Raw genomic sequence first — 19,334 nt, 5'->3', positions numbered from 1 at the left:
GAGCCTGCTTGTCGACCAACAGGGCAAAAAATTCTCCAATGAGCAATGGAGGCTCGGGGCTAAGGAGAGCTGGAAGGCTAGAGCAAAACCTGCTCTGATACCACTGTAGATGCAAAACGAAGAGAGAGAGTGAGAGTGCAGGTACAGGACGAAGTCGATGTACAAGTCACGTCAAATAGATAGATAAGGTTTCTAAACACAAGTACAAAGTACTTGTATCTAGGCCTAGGACTAAGTGTCCTAGGTGTCACATAGGACTTAGTGTCCTATGTGGCATAGAAGGCACTAACACTATAAGTGCCTACACTTATGCCTACAAGGCACATACCATGGCCTATAGGGCATCACTAGAACCACCAAAAGATGGCCTACAACCCTCAAGGCACTCCCAACCTAGAAGTGCCCGGGTGAGGACGGCTTGACTCCAGCCTTCTTCCGGAACTTCTGAGAGATTATCTCCACCCCTTTCCATCTAGCTTGCTAGGAGATTTTTGACACATGCCTTCTCCCTCAGTCTTTGAGAAGGGGTTGGATTTGTTTGATCCCGAAAGGGGGAGATAGGTCAGACATCCGACAGTGGAGGCCGATCACTCTGCTTGATACTACATACAAGATCCTCGCAAGGGTCTTGAGTTTGCGGTTACAGCCTCATCTTACAGACATCATCCATGACACAAAGACAGGGTTTGTCTAGGAGCACAACATCCTAGACAACATCTTCACATTCTGGGAGGCAGTGGATTGGTTAAGGGAGGAGTCACAGCCGTTGACCGTCCTCTTGGACTTTAAAAAGGCCTACGACAGGGTGGAGTGGTCTTTCTTGGAGGGCACTATGAGGAGATTGGGTTTCTCAGACAGATGGAGTTTCAGCGCTATATGCAGGGAGCTCTAGCAGATGCTTATCAAATGACACACACGCGAGGCCTTTCCTCTCTCTCGCTCAGTTCGCCAGGGCTGCCACCTACCCCTTCTCTTCTTGTTTGTGGCAGAGGCTTTGGGCTACTATTTGAGATCACAGGTGGCAGGTCTCACACGGTTGAGGCTCCCAATCGAGGAGCTACTTGACTCGGAGTTTGCAGACGACACGGCCTTGTATGTTGAGGGCACCACAGCGAGTCTGGAGAGAGTCAAGGACGCCTTGGCTATTTACTGTGAGGCCTCAGCGGCACGGATCAACTTGACGAAATGTATAGGTTTCATCACAAGCTTTGAGGAGACACAGGAGATCCGTGAGTGGGGGAGTGACTTTGGCTTCAGATGGATACCGAGGGACCAGACAGCGAGATACCTCGCATGCTAGGTGGGTATTGGCATTACAGCAGGCCAGCATCGCCCCGGTCCTTGAGAGTGTTTGACGCAAGCTTCTCTATTGGAGCTCGGCCAAACTCTCCCTAGCAGGTCGCACCTTAGTGGCAAACCAGGTCCTTCTTGCCACGGCCTGGTATATCGCTTCCTGTTGGTGCTTTCACAAAGGATGCATTGGGCAGCTCCGACGGTTCGTACGGAACTTCCTTTGGGCACGTTCAGACGGCACGAGGAACACTAGGGCCCGAGTAGCTTGGCAGACAGTGATCATGCCGCAGGCACCGGGAAGCTTGGGTGTCATTGATCCGAAGATGCACAGCAAGGCCCTTCTGGGCAAGTTGGTGGTTCGTGGCCTCACCCCAGGTGCAGAGCCTTGAAAGCTCCTCTTACAGCAAGGGCTTCTGAGGAACACCCCACGCACTGGGGGACATTGGTAGCCTTCACATCAATGGATCTTCTCAGAGGCCCCCCTTACGGGAAAGGGCTCCCCCCTGAGGAGGAGTCTTCACAGGGTCTGGCAGAGACTGGCAAGGGGTCTCATCCGTGCTCCGCCCAGATGCTGAGAGGAGTTTGAGCGCCAGCCCCTTATGTGGCACCCAAAGATCAGAGATCAGGAGGGCCGTATGCTCGGACAGCGGACTCACATTGGTTGGGCACACTGGGACAGTGGTCCAGTTGGGTCCTTTGGCCACTGGAGCACACAACCTATGGAGACAAAGACGAGGCTTGATGCCCTAGCGCATCTACGACGAGCAGGGCAACGGATGGACGAGATTGACTTAGCCATTCCGGAGTCTTGGTGGGAAGAACTTCACGTTTGGAGAGACAACAGATGATTGGGGCAGTTCTCCCGTACTGGTGTTCCCTTGAGGATGTTGATGCAGCGCAGCAGCACGCACCCCGGCTTCTTTCGTGTAGGACCAGGAGGCCTTCAGTCACTCACTGAGAGGGACCCCAAGATGGATGGGAGTCTTGATGGGATACAATGGCAGATGATCAGAGTGGTAGGACGTTTGGGGAAGGAGTGGCACATTGACCCTCCCAGTATCTCAGAGCAAGACGCCTCTAGATGGCGCCTTTGGGTGTGGGAGGGTAGACCCCTGAGGGAGGTTCAATGGGACCCGGGAGAGTGGTTCTGGCCCTCCAGGGGCAGCCTAGCTGAGAAGGTGGATGAGGTGCCCTTCTTTTCCTACACCACCCCGAATTGGCACGAGGCTTCAGAGGGATTCATCAAGGTGGACCCCCTCGAGGGAGAGACATTGGGTGACTCAGAGAGTGCCAAGGGAGGTGCGCTCCAGGTTCTGGACGTGGTTGTGATCCAGCTTGCAGCCGAGGAAGATCTCATACTTCTTCTGGCTGGCCGCCCATGGAGGCTAGAGGCTTGCCCATCGGACCGTGGTTGGAGCAAATGTGAGTGGAGAAGTAGTGCCACTGCTGCTCCAACGGTATCCTGGAGACTATCCCGCATTGCCTATGGAGCTGCCGTAGCGCAGCAAGGATCTAGATGAGAGCCCTCAGAATCATGACACATTTGCAGAGTCTTCATAGAGACTACACCTAGGGGATGGTGGCTTGGTTGATAGAGGGAGGACACGCATTTTAGATTGATGAGATCTCCCTAGCCTACTGGATACAGGGTAAGAGCATTCAAAGGATTGCACTCCATGAGGCAGTCCCTTCTGACATCCCAACTCCTCCTCCTAGGGAGGACAGTGTTTGGAAGGTGGTAGCCAGCATCACGGCTTGGAACATTTGGGTGGCCCATTGCAGTCTTGTGATGGGTGAGCACCTGGTTCCACCCTCGGTTACCCTAGTTGCCATCTGGTAGGATATCATTTACACTCTACGGTCCACCTGGGAGTGTGGGACTCCAAGCTCCAGGGTGACTACCGAGAGGCGTGCTGGCTTCTGCAAGGCTTGGCTTGCAGGTGTTTTCTACATCTTCACTCCGCGAGGGATTCGTTGGCTGTACAGTCCCCCCACTTGGCTGTTAGCCCCAGTTCCAGAGATCCCCTAGGCAGTGAGCTGGGTTTCTCTGGAACAGGCAGGTTCTTCTTTCAGCCTTTTCCATTGTTTTTTCCATACTCAGCACCTTCGGGGCTGCTGTCTTCTATGAAATCTTTCAGGCATTAATTAATGGTTCCTTTCTTTAGAAAAAAAAAAAAATCCTTAATTTGGTCGTGCCATGTTCAATGTAACATGAACACTAGAGTACAAAAGGAAACATTGATATAAGATTACAATTGATTCCTTCACCTCCCAAAATTGTCATCATCATCGTTATTTATTAGGTTGTAGTTGGGTTTGTTCCTGTTGTTGCTGCTATATTTGTTGTTGTTGTTGGTGTTGGTGTTGGTGTTGTTGTCCTTCCATAGATTGCTTGAATGTAGACTATTTTTGGTGTTTTGTTTTTTGTAGACCATTCTAAGTAGATTGTTTTGTGTAGACCATTTTCTGTAGAGTATTGTTTGTTGAATACTATGCTTTGTAATGTTTTCTATAGATCGCTTTTTGTAGACTGTTTTCAGTAGATGGTAAAACAGAGCGTGCATCTGTGGAGAAAACAACTGCCCTGTAATACTCCTTCGAGCTACTACCTCGGCACAAATTGCATAACATATTAGGAACGTAAGGAAAAGCTCAGTCAAGAGAGTTCATTGAAAGACAGGAAATGGGCTCCAAATTCTAAGCTCGCATGATAATGCCATTAACAGAAACGCTGCTTCCTCCAAGTCCTTCCTCAACACACCTTTGTCAACCTATTTTGCCTTTCCATCAAAGCAAATCTGCAGCAAAATTATTTTGAATCGAAGTTGCAATGGGCATATGTGAAACATGTAGCTTTGATGTAGCTTTTTGGGAGAAGTCAGGCAGCTCTTTAAGGCTTTACCCTTGGATACACTCTCTTGAACACCATCATTGTGGACAACCAATTCCTTTTCAAACAAATTTCTTCATCAACTTGACCTCACTACTTCAGCCAAGGAGAACCTTGACAAGCTCAAGGATATTTATGCTACATCTACCGAACCTGAGCAGGAAGCTTCGTCTGCTATGTTGTGTGATCTATGGTAGATGATGCTTAGCTCTATGTGTGTTTGTGTTGAATCAATAAAGGTTCTCAGCCTTGAGTTGTCCCTCTAAACTGAATGTATTTGGAGTCAATAGGAGGTACTCTTCCCTGGGTTGTCCCCCAAAAATGAATGTATTCTTTTACTTTGGTTTGATGGTATTGACCACCCAATTCAGAGTACGGGGGAGACTCCTTTTACACTCTCCTCCTTGTCCGACCTGCACCTGCAGCAGCCCGACTGCTGCTGTCTCCTGCTGTGCAGACATCTGTTGTCTGCATGGTCTATCAGACTTGCCTTCCTGTAGCCTAAGCTGCTATCCATGGGCCCGGTACCTGCCCCATCTGTGGGCCCTTCTGCGCCAGACATCTGAACGCGCCTCCTAAGTCAATCCCACAAAATGAGATTAAACTCTATCATACGGTTAGATCTCCTCCAGCTCCCCAACAAGACCTAGTTCTATCGCAACCACTTCTTGAGAGTATTGGAGGAGGGATTCATCATCAAACACCAGTATCTCGAGGGTAGAGGAGACTCACATGCACTGAGGATCGCCATTGGACAAATGCGGGTTTCATATCATCAATTGAGGATTGAGGAAGGGAGAGCAACAAGTATACCCAGAGAGAAATGGATATGTATGTTATGCACATTGGGAGTGGTTGAGACAGAGGAGCATTTTCTTGGCGCCTACCCAGCCTAGTATGAGATCTGGGGACGATACCACTATCTCTACCATAAGGGGAGTGGCTTCGGTCTACTCTCATGACTAATCCAATTCCCTGACCAGGTCTGCATTGGGCTCTATCTGCTTGGGATGCGCCGACACAGGGAGACACTACTACAACAGATTAGAGAGCAATACAAGGTGACCAAAACCACAGGATACAGAGGTTGGCCGAGCACAACAACGCGTCAAAGATTTCTATACATGTTGATGTAAGGACTGATCTAAAGTCCTGGATCCAACCACTTTTGAGTTAGCTCAAGACACAACGAGATGGAGGAGGAGCTACCTTATATGCGGGCAGTCTAGATCAGCAGAGAGAGCTGAGACGGTGTTGTCGAGAGAGACATAGAGACCAGTCGCGACACGGAGAGAGACTAGAGCACACTGTATTGAGGTCCGGCCTATCACAGCTCTCCTCAAGGGAGACTGCCCGAGATGAAGGGTCACTCTGTACATAGCCCAGCGAGTTCAAAGATCGAGGAGACCGCACGCCCCCACCACAGTGTGAGACATCCTGACAGATGCAGATCCAAGATATTTTCACCGCTCATAGACGAGCCACCACGGTGCCGGGCTTTGGTTTCTGAGTCCCACCTCTCAGTCTACTTCAGTTTGTATTTGATTTTTTGCTCAAGCTATTGAGCGATTTAGATCAGTATAAGCAAGGGCCTAGCGCACCCTTTACTCCAAGCTTGTATGAGTTTTCCTTTTTGGTTACTTTGTCCCGTATACCTCAGCATCACCTCCAGCCATCTGTCCTTGCTGCTGCTGACCAGGAACAGACTTTGGTCACATACTGTGCTCCATCAGCTGAGAAGCTCTAAGGAACAAGTTGGAGATGGCCTTGATCATCGGTCTTTGAACTCACAGCTCCTTCTCCTCTACGTCAGGTCCTGTGCAAGCAAAGTACACAGGTACAATCCCGGTAGCACCAAAGGTCTATGGAGCCACCATTCCGGATCATAAGACCGCCAGCGTTCCAAGCAATCGTAGCACAAACCATGGGTCTATCCAGCAGCATCTAAGAACAGCTTGGATCTTGCCAAGCACCACGCTCCATAGGTCTCTTTCAACGCAGCTCTACTCTCGTAATATCCACAACCAAGTGTTCCATCAGAACAATGAAATCCTAGCGGCTGACCCACATAGATCTCCAAGGCCAAGTGTCTTTCCAAAAGTCCTAGACCATGAGCTCAAGATGAGCTCTTGACTGAGTAATCCTCCAGCAACAATATGCTCTTGATCTGAAGATCTCCACGTCTCCACCATGTAGGCTTCCATAGGTTCAGCATATTTCACTTTCTGTAACCTGGAACTGAGTTTTGTAGAAGCAACAAGACTTCCCCTCTGCCTACCAGAGGTTTTCACCTTCTAGCCCCTCAAGACCTCAGAAACACAAAGCAAAGACTTTGCCCATAGCATGCTACCAAAGTCTGATATTATGCACAAACATATATATATATTGCTGAATCCACCTATTTGAATGCTTGCTTGACTTGAAAACAAGCTAGGTACCTCCTGGAGGCACCCACAGCATGCATGTCTAACCCTATAGTGCCATCTTCAATGTCCCTGTATCCTTCTAACTCTGATCCTTCAGATCCCCTCAAAGACACCTCCCTTATGCAAGTGATGTGAGCTCTATTCTCAGACAACCAAAGCAAGTATTGCTGTCCTTCACCTTCACAAAGGTCTCTAAAACTTCTAACTCATCAGACTCAATGTCAGACATACAAACAAATACACCTAGATTTGTATACCTAATCTCAGTAACGCTCGGAGTTGTCACCACGGAAAGTTCTCCTATTTCTGATACCAAATTGATTGCTATGAATCTTGATTGGACGCCTTCCTTCTTTTATGGTCAGCCTTCTTTGTTGGGTTTCCATTGTGGAGCTTGCCCTTGCTTTTGTCTTGTGCAACAAAGGCTTCGTCGTGGGATCCGTTGCAGTTCACCTCCCAAGCTTCTTCTTGCAAAATCAAAGGCACTAGCTCCTCAAAACAAATAAGTACCGACTGTTGCCCTGCAACCATGGTAGTGGTGACACTATAGATCCAAAGGTAGCCAAAGATTGGGCATCACGAGACGTAGAGGCCCTTGCCATAATCATTGGCTTGACCACGGACTTTGGTCCATACATTCAATTGGTGGACACTGCGTTTTTAGCATGGACTACAAGGAAGGACGTCTACGAGATCAACTACACGGCCATAATCTTTGACCTAGAAATGGAACTCTACAACATGAGAATGCAGGAAGGGGGGGGGGGGGCGATCACATCACCAAAATGAAGGTGGTGAGGGATCAGCTGCCAGCCGTTGGTCAACAAACGGAAACAGCTCGGATCGCTAGGACTTTACTTGGCATTCTCCACCAACCTTGATCTAGTAAATCGTAAGTCTGCTTTGTACTGCTCTTCCTGATGAAGACCTGCAGGCGGAGTGCTACACCAACCTTGATCCAGTAAATCTTGAGTGTGCTTTGTACTGCTCTTCACCCTGTAGGTGATCTGCAGGCTGTACTTCCTGATTCCTGGCCTCTCTACGGTAGAATGTGTCCCTGTAGAATGTATCCTGGACCTCCTTGCTGCTTTGTGTGCAGTGCGATTCAAGGTAGCATACATCACTATGCACCTGGGATCTTTCTTGCATAATACCTAAGGAATTTGATGGTAGAAGAACTAATATGTCATGTTCAGCCATAGTCCCACTAGTAAGGCATGACAACTCTCCTCACATCATAGCATATATCTAGATGAATCCAGGAACATGCCCAAACTCATCCTCTAAAAACTCAACAATACATTAGTAACCATGAGACATAAACTCAGTAATGAAATTTTAACATCATCGAGTGAAGTTAGTTCAGTTCATTTCCACTAGCATGCCTATGTAGTCCTCTTGTGGAACTAAAGTTCTTCCTCGCTTCAACATGCTCTTTTACAATAATCTCCAAGGAAAACACTGACCGAACGGAAGGATGCCGATTAAACAAAGAATGAATTATCCTAAATTAGTCATCCGAAAGAAAGGTGTACTTGTGCAAATCTGTGTCTGCTGTTGCATGTGTGGCAAGTGCAAGGCAGAGAGAGAGAGAGAGAGAGAGAGAGAGAGAGAGAGAGAGTGTGTGTGTGTGTGTGTGTGTCTATTAACGTCCACGGAAGACCAGCAGGTCTATGGAACAGAAAAACCCTCTAGTACATCTGCTTAGTAGGAGGGGGGGAGGGGGGAGAGAGAGAGAGAGGCACCAATGCATAATTTGCAGCAGCAAATGAGAACACTGGAGCAAGCTGGACTGCTCTGCCATAGGAAATTAACGCCCCATCCCAATTGTTTTGTGCTGCCTACAATACCATATGTCAGAGTGATAGGACACGAATAACCCCCCAACAGAACTGATCACCTACACATCTCAAATATAATATTAAAAAACACTTCCACCCTATAATTTTACAAAGTGACCCTTGTTTGTGTCTCCTATGTGCAAAAAATAATTTAATCCCTATACTCCAAAATCAGAAAACTATGAAAAAATCTGAACCAAGGCACACTTTTACATTCCCGAGATTATTCCAGGCAGCTGGATCGTTTGGTTGCGCATTAAGTACAGCCTCATAGTCTGCAGATGCCTCATCATAACGGCCCAAGCCTTCCAAAACCACCCCACGGTTTAAAACAGGATCGACTGCATACCTGCTTTTGGAAAAACACAAAAAAAGAGAGTGAATCACAAGAACGGGGCAATTGACATGCTAGTCTATCCTGCAATTTTCTCCGTCAGGAGAAGCACAACCATTAAGAAAATTTGACCAAACATGCAGACAGTTGAGCACACACAATGAACTGACATGGGGTGCCAGCTTCATGCCTAAGCTCAGGAATTCGGATTTTTGTACCCTTTAACAACTTGGCACACCTTTCTATAACAATTAAAATCACCAAAAAGCATCCAAAAAATAATTGAGGAAGGCTGATTAGTGTACAGGTGTTTATGTGTGGAACAAGGTGAGGATATATACAATTTGTTAACAAAAACGAAAAACGATGGGTGCCCTTGAAGATGAACCTATTCTGGGTAAACAAACTGGCAGGTCAAGATCTTGGCACTAAATAGAGTCGATTGTAGAAGGTACTTGTATTAAGTTACTTTTTCTCCTTGAATTAAAGGTTCTATCCAGAAACAAGAGAGACAATAAGCCGTAATACAACATACTGGAGATCATGACAGCTTTCAACCCTAAAAAGAAAGACAATCTATAATCTACTCCGTATTTAACACGGAAAGATTCATCATCTACGGAGGAGACTGAGATAGCTCAGGGTGAAAACTCACCCATATAATCCCCACAAATAGGTACTTGTACTCTAGTGTAGAATAGTTCCTTCAAGCTATGAGCAGGACAGTCAGAATATGTTATATCTGGCATTCTAAAAAACGAGCCATATCTCTACACTCACAGTGGTCATCACATCAGCATTGAAGAGGAACGAACTCACACTCAAAAGACGCAACACATTGTGCAATTTCAATCTCATGACAGTCACAACGTTGAGAACCACCATGCATAGTAGGGACTAGCCACTATGACATCCCCAACAATGCCATCAGCGCACACACCCACACATACTTGAGCATCCATTTATACAAAGTCATCGTGCTGAGTTTCTCTTATCACTCCATAGGTGAAGGGCAGACTCAACCGTGACAAAGTCTAGCACTAAAGGAGAAGGCGGCTAATCAAAAAGCAGCTCACATTCTCTTCATTCAAGCTACATTGCTTGTCAATACAATAATGATTTCATTTTAGTCTCTCCCAAACAAGCATTCCTAAGCTAAAATTGCTTAGACGATCTAGCTGATAGGGCAACACACCACTTAAGGTAGAAACAATTTATCGCTATATCAACAGGCCGCAACATGGGCAAAATCTTCACAACGTGGAATTTGTATGTCCGCTAATACGGCACAAACATATATCTAGATGAATCTATGAACATGCCCAAACTCAGCCTCTATAACAACAACACATAGTGCAGTTTCATCCCAAACATCCGTGCTTGGGCATCAGTTTCGATTCTGTTCTCCCCAGAGAAAAGTATTGTTAAACACAATCTACTATTTCCTACCGCAGATCACGGGAGCAGCACCGGAGTTAATCCACCCAGCCAACCTTGCTGAAGCTTTCAAGCAGACGGAGAACTCCCAATCAAACATACGTGAAAATCACTATTCTTTTCTCTCTCAAGCTTCAACAAGCCCCATCTCCCTAGATAGATCTAGATGCCACATGTCATCCATAGAGGGCCTTCCTAATGCAACATTTCACCCCTCTCTTGGGATGCATTAAATCCTTTGCCCCTAGGCACATTCTTTGCATTAGGCCCTTAGCCTTAGATCCACCTAGTCTGGTGCTATCAACCCTCACCTAGGACCTTGACATTAATTCCCTCCCGATCTTTTACATGAAGCGCAAACAAATAATTACAAACATAGATCCTTTAAGGGAAATGTCGACTGATTCTTCCGAGGTCATGCTACCTCGGCTAGAGCGTAACATTCCTTCCCTCTTCAGACATCAGCGTCCTCGATGATAAAATCTGGGAACACTCTCCGCAACTGGTATATGGATTCCCAGGTAGCTTCGGATAGAGGCTGACCATGCCATGCAACCAACACCATGGGTATCTTCCGATTTCGTATTTGCATTGTTCCTCGGTCCAGGATTCTTGTTGGTTTGCGTCTTGCATTATCCTCTCTCTCCTGAAACAAAACCACACCTTCGATTAGTGAGTCACCAATATGCAAAAATTTCTTTAAACGAGAAACATGAAACACTGGGTGCACCTTACACCCCGGTGGTAATTCTAATTTATAGGCTACCTTGCCTATTCTTTTTAGAATTAACAACGGCCCACAGTATCAAGGTGATAACTTAGCACACTCTCCTGAAGTCAACAACCTCGAGTGCGAAGGAACTCTGAGAAAAACTTTTTCTCCTTCCTTAAATACTCTTATAGACCGGTTTTCATCCGCATACACCTTGGCTCTATCCATAGCCTGGACACTTGAGGAAGTGAACAATTCCCTTGCAAGGGCACTCCTCTTGTGATCTTCTATTGGGCATTTCACAGGGATAGCCAGCACCACCATCGACATCCCTACACGAAGCTCCAAGCACACAATGTTTGCCCCTCAAAATTGGAAATTGAGAGGGGGTATTCAGCAACTGAGCAATCCCCAATTTACGGGGCAATCAAATAGCTCACAGGCCAGCCAAAAGGCCAGCTCTCTCAGCCAAACAAATGGCCAGAAAGTCCAGCTGGTCTGGCCGACCACATCTCGCCGACCAGTTGGCAGGCCCACCGACCAGCTAGGTCTGGCCTATAAAAGGCCTCTGCCCTCACACTTCCAATGACAGGACAAGACCTGCAGCTGCTCCTCATCCGAATATTAGCTCTCGCAAGTGCTAGCATCTCCCGCATCCGAATCACAAAGTTCGCGGCACTAGGCACTTTCTAAGATACTGCAACTATAGTTGGATTTATTGGTCTATAACCATAGTTCAACTCAAACGGACTGAACCCTATAGAGGAATGTTTTCTATCATTATAGGCAAACTTCAACAATGGCAACCACTTGTCCCACGTATCTTGCCTCAATGACACATATGTCCTCAGCATATCCTCTGAGGTCTGGTTGACTCTCTCCGTCTGACCATCCGTCTCAGGATGATCCCCACTACTCATTCCCAACTCAGTCCTTAGTGTCTCAAATACCGCTGTCCAAAAATGACCGGTAAATTTGACATCTCTGTCTCACAATATGGATCTAGGCAATCCATGCAGACGAAATAAATGTCTGATAAACAAATCCGCCACTTGTGGGGCACTAACAGGCTCCCTAGTCGGAATGAAGTAAGCCATCTTGGTTAGACGATCAACCACCACAAGGATAGAATCATACCCTCCTTGTGTTGTAGGCAGCCCTACAATAAAGTCCATGGAAATGCTCTCCCACTTACTTAGTGGTATCTCCAAGGGCTGTAAAAGTCCGGGTGGCTTCACCCGCTCGGCCTTACTTACCTGACACGAGAAACACCATGTCACATATTCATGAATATGCTTTTTCATCTTTGGCCAAAAGAAATCTCGCTTCACGAGATCATATGTCTTCTCGACTCCTGGATGTCCCGCACACGGGCTATCATGGCACTGTCGAATGACTCTCTGCCTGAGATCATTCTGACTAGGTACTACAACCTTGCCATTTCTTTCTAGCATACCATCCCTTATGGTATATCTTGCATATGTTTGGTCTTTTCTGGATGCTAAGTCATCCTTTTAGTCTTCCCCGGGTTTAAACACATGAGCTTTAGGCCATAAGCTCTGGACAAACTCGTACACTGTTTGAGTTTCTCTAATCTCAGTCATTAGAGCACTCTCAAATACCGTGAAACTCAGGCTATGCATAATGCGAGACAACGCATCAGCCACCTTATTATCTTTTCCTCTTCGGTACCCAATCGTTAAATTAAACTCCTGCATGAGCTCTGTCCACCTAGCTTGGCGGCCCCTCAAGTCAGGCTGTCTACTAAAATGTTTCAGAGTAGCATGATCTACATCCACATAAAACTCTGAACCATACAAATAATGCCTCCATGTTTTCAAAGCATGGATAACTGCATACAACTCTAATTCATGAGTTGGCCAATTCCTTTGAGAGGGAGAAAGCTTCTTGCTTTCAAAGGCTATTGGCCTTCCCTCTTGAAGGAGAACTGCTCCTACCGCAATGCCACTTGCATCGGTTTCTAGGAACAACGGTTTCTGGGGATCAACTATTTTTAACACCGGTCTTGAGACCACAGCTTGTTTTATGGTGTTAAAACTTTCTTGTTGATTTTGTCCCCAAATAAAAGCTACTTTATCTGAGATCGGATCAGTCAATGGCGATACTATTTCGGAATATCCTTTGATATGCCTTCTATAAAACTGAACAAACCCCAAGAATGATCGCAACGCGGTCAGACTCTAAGGGATTGGACAAGTTAGTATCGCAGCCACTTTCTTCGGATCCATTTCTACCCCCTGTGGAGTAATTATGAATCCTAAATATTCAAGCCTAACCATACACAATATAGTTTTCTTTTTATTTACATAAAGACTGGCTTCCCTCAAAGTATTGAACACTATTCTCAAGTGTTCACGATGCTCAGTAATACTTTTACTGAACACTAGAATATCGTCAATAAAATGTACTACAAACTTTCCGATATACGGACGTAGTAAATCGTTCATAAGCATGACGAATGTCGCTGGAGCATTGGTAAGTCGGAAGGGCATTACCAAAAACTCATAATGACCAAACCTGCTTCTGAAAGCGGTTTTATGCACATCCTCGGCTCTAATCCGGATCTGATGGTAGCCACACTTAAGATCTATCTTGCTGAAAATCACGGCTCCATGTAATGCATCTAGCAAATCATCAATCCGAGCCATCGGATACCTGTGCTTAACAGTGATATTATTCAATCCTCTGTAGTCTATACAGAGGCGAAACGTATCATCCTTTTTCTTCTTTAATATCACTGGCGAAGCAAAAGGTGAGAAACTTGGTTGAATCTGCCCCAACTTGAGGTATTCTTCCAGTTGTCTACACACCTCCGCCTCTTCAGTAAAACTCATTCTATAGGGAGGTCTATTTACAGAATCTGCCCCCGGGATCAGTTCAATCTTATGCTGAAATTTCCGCTCTGGAGGTAACCCATAAGGTAGTTCATCCCTAAAACATTCTCTGATATCTCTTTAGCCAACTCGGCCATCTCTCCATCTTGGGTAGCATTAGTGCTAGTCGATACATTATCAATCGACTCTATCGATGCTATAAACATATTCTACCCCGTTCATCTCGAACTGGTAAATATGCTTTTTCCAATCAATGGCTGGATTTTTCCAAAAATGCCAAGCCATGCCTAGAGCTTTATCTGTGTGAGCAAGTCTGGTCAGTTCAAAGTCCAACTTCTCAACATAGTTCTGAATTCGAAGTTCCAACTGGGTAACCCTTTGGTCCCATACTTCAGTTGAACTTCCGTCCGCTATCCTGACCGTATAAGCATAGTCAGACAGACTAGTTTTCAACTTGAGCCTCTTAATAAGCTTTGAGTTGATTACATTGTGTGTTGACGCTGAGTCAAACAACACAATCACATCATGACTGGCTACTTGCCCTTTCATTTTGATCAACTCGGACTCATCGAAAACTGTATACGCCGTTGCTGCGGGCTTTGAAAGGATGTTATCAGGTGCACAGCTTACTAACTTAGTAACAGACAATCTTAACAACACAGGTACTAACCTCTGAGAAGGTCCCGCCAATTGTATCTGCATATGTTCCGCATTGGGACTCTCCTACATTTCCGTGTCGCATTCAGATATTATCATATTGGCCTTGCGACGGTCTTTATTCACTGAACAATCTTTCCACTGATGTGCTGAAGGTAGCCAAAGCACAATCCTTCTTTTCTAGCTTTCTCTTTTTGTTCAGGGGTCGACGAGGACTTTGACCAAGCCCGGGCTGCCATTGGAGTTATTTTCCTTTTCACCCCAACGGTGGTACTTGTTTTTGCTGGTCCCTCAACCGGCTTCACCTGCTTGGTTTGGCCACTTGGCTGCGAGACACTTGTCTTTGAAGTCCATTTCCTCTGAAATCCCCCTTTTCTCAGGTACTCATACTGAGTCCCTGCCTGCACAAATCCACTAGATCTACCTCTGGCATCCTCATAGTTCAGGGCTACTGCAATAGATTCATCTAATGTAGTCACATATTTAGCCCAAACTTCCATTTTAATTTTGTCGTTCAGTCCATAGATATAGTCTTTCAACTGAACCGACATAGGGAGAGGGTCTGTTATCTTCATAACACATTCCCTGAACTTGTCAGTGTACTCTGCCACCGACAGATTCCTCTGACGAAGGTTTCTATAAGCATCCCAAGCTCGGGACTCTTCATCAGGTGGAAGAAAGTGTTTCTTAAATTCAGCTTTAAACCCTTTCCAGGTGGTAGGAGCAACTTGATCTTTCTGTTGCTTTATCCACCATCTATCCGTTGCCTCAATAAACAGGTGAGTGACCTCACGGATTTTCTTTAGATCAGATCTGATTTCACAAATGGCGAAGGCTTCTTCCCACTTGTGTAACCCAACCTCGATCACATCAGAACTGCGCTCGGTCATCCGACCAGCGTACTTCTCCAGTCTATAGTTAGCAATATTAGGCACCTTGACCCTCGCACACTCTGATGAATGTATACTGGGCTCTGGCTCCGCTGGAGCTTTGCCCTTATTAATTCTAGATGGTCAAGCCGACAAGGCTTGCACCATCTCCCTAATCTCATTCTGACCAGCATTCACTTGAAGCTGCTGGTTCATGATTTGATGTAAAGCATCTTCTAATACCGAAATCCTACCCACCAGAGTAGGTATTGTGTGATGGGACATTTGTTGTGTAGACTATGCTCTAGACTCGCTAGGATTCACCCTGGAATCTTGTCCTTCTGTCTCCATAATTTCAAAAGGAAAAATAGTGGGGTTTTTTTTTTTTCTTCAGATTCCCCTTTTGTTATGCAGGAAAAATAAACGACAACCTCTGCTGTACAGAATGAATCGACTGCAACTCAAAATTTTTATAAAAGAGAAAAAAGTGCTCCCTGGAACCTCCACGCAAACTGAGTATGCGCGTTCCGTTCTTGAGGCAAGCTCGAAAAAACAATTGATATTTCGTAACGCAGTCCTTTCAGCGCCGTCAGCTTCCCCGTACAACCCTGCCTTTTCCATACTTGTGCAAGTAGAGGCTACTTGAGCTTTCTCCCCTCTTCTATGGGAAGCAGATGGTACATGCTATGCCTTGGTCCCCAAACAAGGATTACCAAAGTCTGAATAACATCATTGTCCTGTATGGGTTGAGGTTGTTAACTTCCCGGATTATATGCATAAAGATTTGCCTGGCCTGGCTGCTTCATTGGGACAAGTCATTTGTCCTCCACGCCCCATGGGAAATCGTAACAGGTTCTGCATCCTCTGGGACACTGACACAGCTACCCCTCCTTCTATTGCAGTGGAAGTTGAGGGTGTGCAATTGGGAAAAAAGTATTTTGACTTGAAATGGGGTGTGTTTGCAGGAGCTTGCTTTGCCTGCCACAAGTTTGGGCATCTAGCCTCTGAATGCCCAATGGTTCTGCATCAACCCCCTCCTAATGCCTTGCCGCCCCAGACACGAGAAAAGAATGAGAATTTGCAAGCTAAGGCAGGAAATCGAAATGGAGCAAAGAATGCTAAACCAATTAATCAGCTGCAATCACTTTGCTGGAAAAGGAAAAGAAAAAGAAAAAGAGAAGATGAAGGAATCTGTGGGAACAGATCAGGATGGTTTTCAATAGCCTAAGAAGGTGGTTGTATTGAAGCAACGTCCCTTTCAATCTCGTCACTGGAATTCCCTCACCAGGACAGGCTTCCACTTCAGCTCCTGTCCTTCAAAATTGGGTGGGGGTTTTGAAGAAGGACATCCCCATATGTGATTCTGAAGAAGGGAAGAATGCTATATCTTTCATGGATCATGAAGGCATGCATGCAGCCCATGCAGGCAGAGGCTTTGCCTCTCTGATATCTTGTTTCATATTTATACTTTTCTGTATATATCTCTTTCATGCATCAAACACTTAAGTGCTTTACATACAATGTACAGAGCCTCTGCAATGTCTCAAAGTGGAGGCTTTTCTGGAATTATGTACATAAAATGCAGCCAGATATTGTTTGTTTGCAAGAGCATAATCAACACTCTAAGGCTCGTCATCATGATTACTTTGGCGGCTATGATCTATATTATGCTGGTACCACTACCTACTCATGTGTATGCATAATGTTTAGACATGAGCTAGAGCCTCAATTTTTTTTTGCGCAAAAAGTAGTGCTAGTTATATTACTTGAAAGCGAGAGTATAAGAAGGCCTAAAGGCCAGCGGGCTACAATCACTAAATGGATACAGCCCAAAGAGCCAAAATGCTAATTACAAGCCTCTCAACGCATAATCATCGGAGAGTGGACAAACAGCCACGGTCGGGGGGCGTAATGCCACTGAAGACTCTGAGTGGAGTGCTGGAAGAACAACTCCCGGTGGTCCCAGTCGCGAAGGAAGCGTCGTCTCTTTTCCTTCCCTGCCCGGGACACCCCCTGAATCTGATCCCACTCACCCTTGAGCGTGTGAACAATCGTGCTCCAAATGTCTGCTAGAGTCTGGGTAGCAGAAGAAGTCTGATCTCCTACAGTCTGCGCGCATCTGGAAGTCCAGATATGGCAGCCCGCAATGCTCCCTATGATCTCCCAAACTGGGTGCCGAGTCATCTCTCCTGCATCTCTCTCTGTTAGATGCCAAGGGAAGCTGTCCATGTATGCCCAGGTGGCCTGCGTGATGAAAAAGACGGGATCCTGTCTAGAGAACTCATAAGCCAAGTGATGTCCCATCTCAGTGTTACACCAGCAAACCGCTCCCCAAGTGATCGGTCCTAGCTCGGGTGCAGCCCTCGCAAAGATCCCCATGACTGCCTTCCAAACTGTCTGCGCATGCGAGCAGCTCCAAAGGTAGTGCTTCAGGGACTACTCCTGAAAACACATCTGGCAGTGCCCCTCCTGCCCCATCTGCCTCAGCCAGCTGCCAACTGGTAGACCCTTGTGTGCCACCATCCAAAGGAAGTAAGAGATCTTCCTCGGCCGCCAGCTAGCCCAAAGAATCTTCCCGAGAGTGGGAAGAAAGACCAGAGATATCCCATGGGCATACCAACTATGTGCCTGTGTGGGTAGCCCGCGCTGGAGAGCCCCAAGAGCACGCCTACCCGTACGCGCACTCTAAGAGAAGAAGGGGGTAGGGTTCTCTGAGGACTCCAATGGTGGCCAGCGCCACTCCCCTGGCTCCCACTCCACCTCTGTCAAGGAACAGCCCTCCCATATCCAGAGTCTCCAATCCTGGTCCTGCATAATTAGGGGGTCTATATGCCACGTCTTCCCTTGCAGCCCTACAATGTGAAGGCGCTGCCAGGGAAGCTGGGGGTCGATCATGGCCTCTCTGCTCTGTAGGCGGCTATCATCGGCAACGGACAAGAAGTGTATCGAGGAGTCCGAGAAAAGGCCTGCAACCACCAAAGGAATGCCTCGTGGAGTGAACTGTCCTAGCCACCTCTCATCTCCCGGGAAGAGCTGTCCTGTGACCATGGGAATCCTCCAATCTGCAGGAATGGCAGCATCAATCTCCGCTCGTCGAGCCTGGATCCCACGTGCCGTACCTACTGCTACTGCCAGCTCGCCCGGGCTCAGCTGGCTGTAGACGTCCCTCCAAACCCAGAGCGAGAGCACGGGCCCACGCGCCCAGAGTGCCCAAGGGATATGGGATCTCTCTCCAAGCTGGCAACCTGTATCATCTGTCACCTGGCTGCTCCAGATCAGGGGCTGTCTGCCTATCTCCTCTCGGCAGCTAGGGGGAACCTGAGAGAGGCTGTGTCGCAACTTCCTCCAGACCGAGATGAGGCTACGGAGGAAGGGGGAACGGGGCTAAGTCAAACGGGCAGAAGTGAAGATCCACCGGATAGAAGGCTGCCAAACATCCCCTCTTTGGGGGTACACACGCTAAGACCATGCTGTAGCAAGAGCTTCCACGTCTGCCCTCTTGGGGTCAGACCGCAGATGACTAACTTGCCAAGTAGTGCCTGACTCTGCAGTTATGGATCTATGATGCCGAGGCCGCCCTCTGTCTGGGGGAGAATGACCGTCTGCCACACGACCCTGGCTCTAATGGTGCCGGAACCGTCTGAACCAGACCATAGGAAGTTCCACACCAATCTCCTCAACTGGGCTACACATGATCTCGAGAAGGACCAGCAAGAGGCCACATACCAAGCAGTGCCAAGGATAGCCAAGCCGTGCTCCAAAAAGCAAGCTTCCGTCGTATGGAGGCTAGAACCGGCAAGAACTGCTGAGCCGGCGTGATGTCCAGGCCTACCTGGAATCCCAGGTAACGTGTCGTCTGTCCTCTAGGGATCCAACGAAACCCCAGGAAAATACCCCACTGTGAGTTGGCTCCCGGATCCGTAAGAAAATAAACTGACTTATGCCAGTTGATTTTCGCCCCAACCGCAAGGCAAAAAATCTCTAGGGACAGTCTCACTCGCTCCAGTGACTCGACATCAT

The 19,334-nt window shown here is 47.0% G+C and overlaps 1 protein-coding gene across 5 annotated transcripts in view; it reads right to left on the bottom strand.

The window, feature by feature from the left end:
* LOC147903109 (uncharacterized) overlaps positions 1-19,334 on the bottom strand; it is a 132,263-nt gene that overhangs the window by 49,990 nt on the left and 62,939 nt on the right. For 4 of the 5 annotated variants that reach the window (XM_087373119.1, XM_087373116.1, XM_087373117.1 and 1 more), the window contains 2 exons: positions 8,658-8,799; positions 8,355-8,450 (listed from right to left, as the gene is read on the bottom strand). In XM_087373119.1, coding sequence (XP_087229245.1) covers positions 8,355-8,450; positions 8,658-8,799 — 238 coding nt within the window. The remainder of the gene's footprint in view (positions 1-8,354; positions 8,451-8,657; positions 8,800-19,334) is intronic. The other variant, XM_087373115.1, reaches the window with a different exon arrangement.

The sequence above is a fragment of the Dipteris shenzhenensis genome, chromosome 4 (assembly GCF_047967505.1).
Source record: "Dipteris shenzhenensis isolate YYH24624 ecotype China chromosome 4, Dip_SZ_1.0, whole genome shotgun sequence".
Classification (NCBI taxonomy): domain Eukaryota; kingdom Viridiplantae; phylum Streptophyta; class Polypodiopsida; order Gleicheniales; family Dipteridaceae; genus Dipteris; species Dipteris shenzhenensis.
This window is presented reverse-complemented; position numbering and strand designations above follow the sequence as displayed.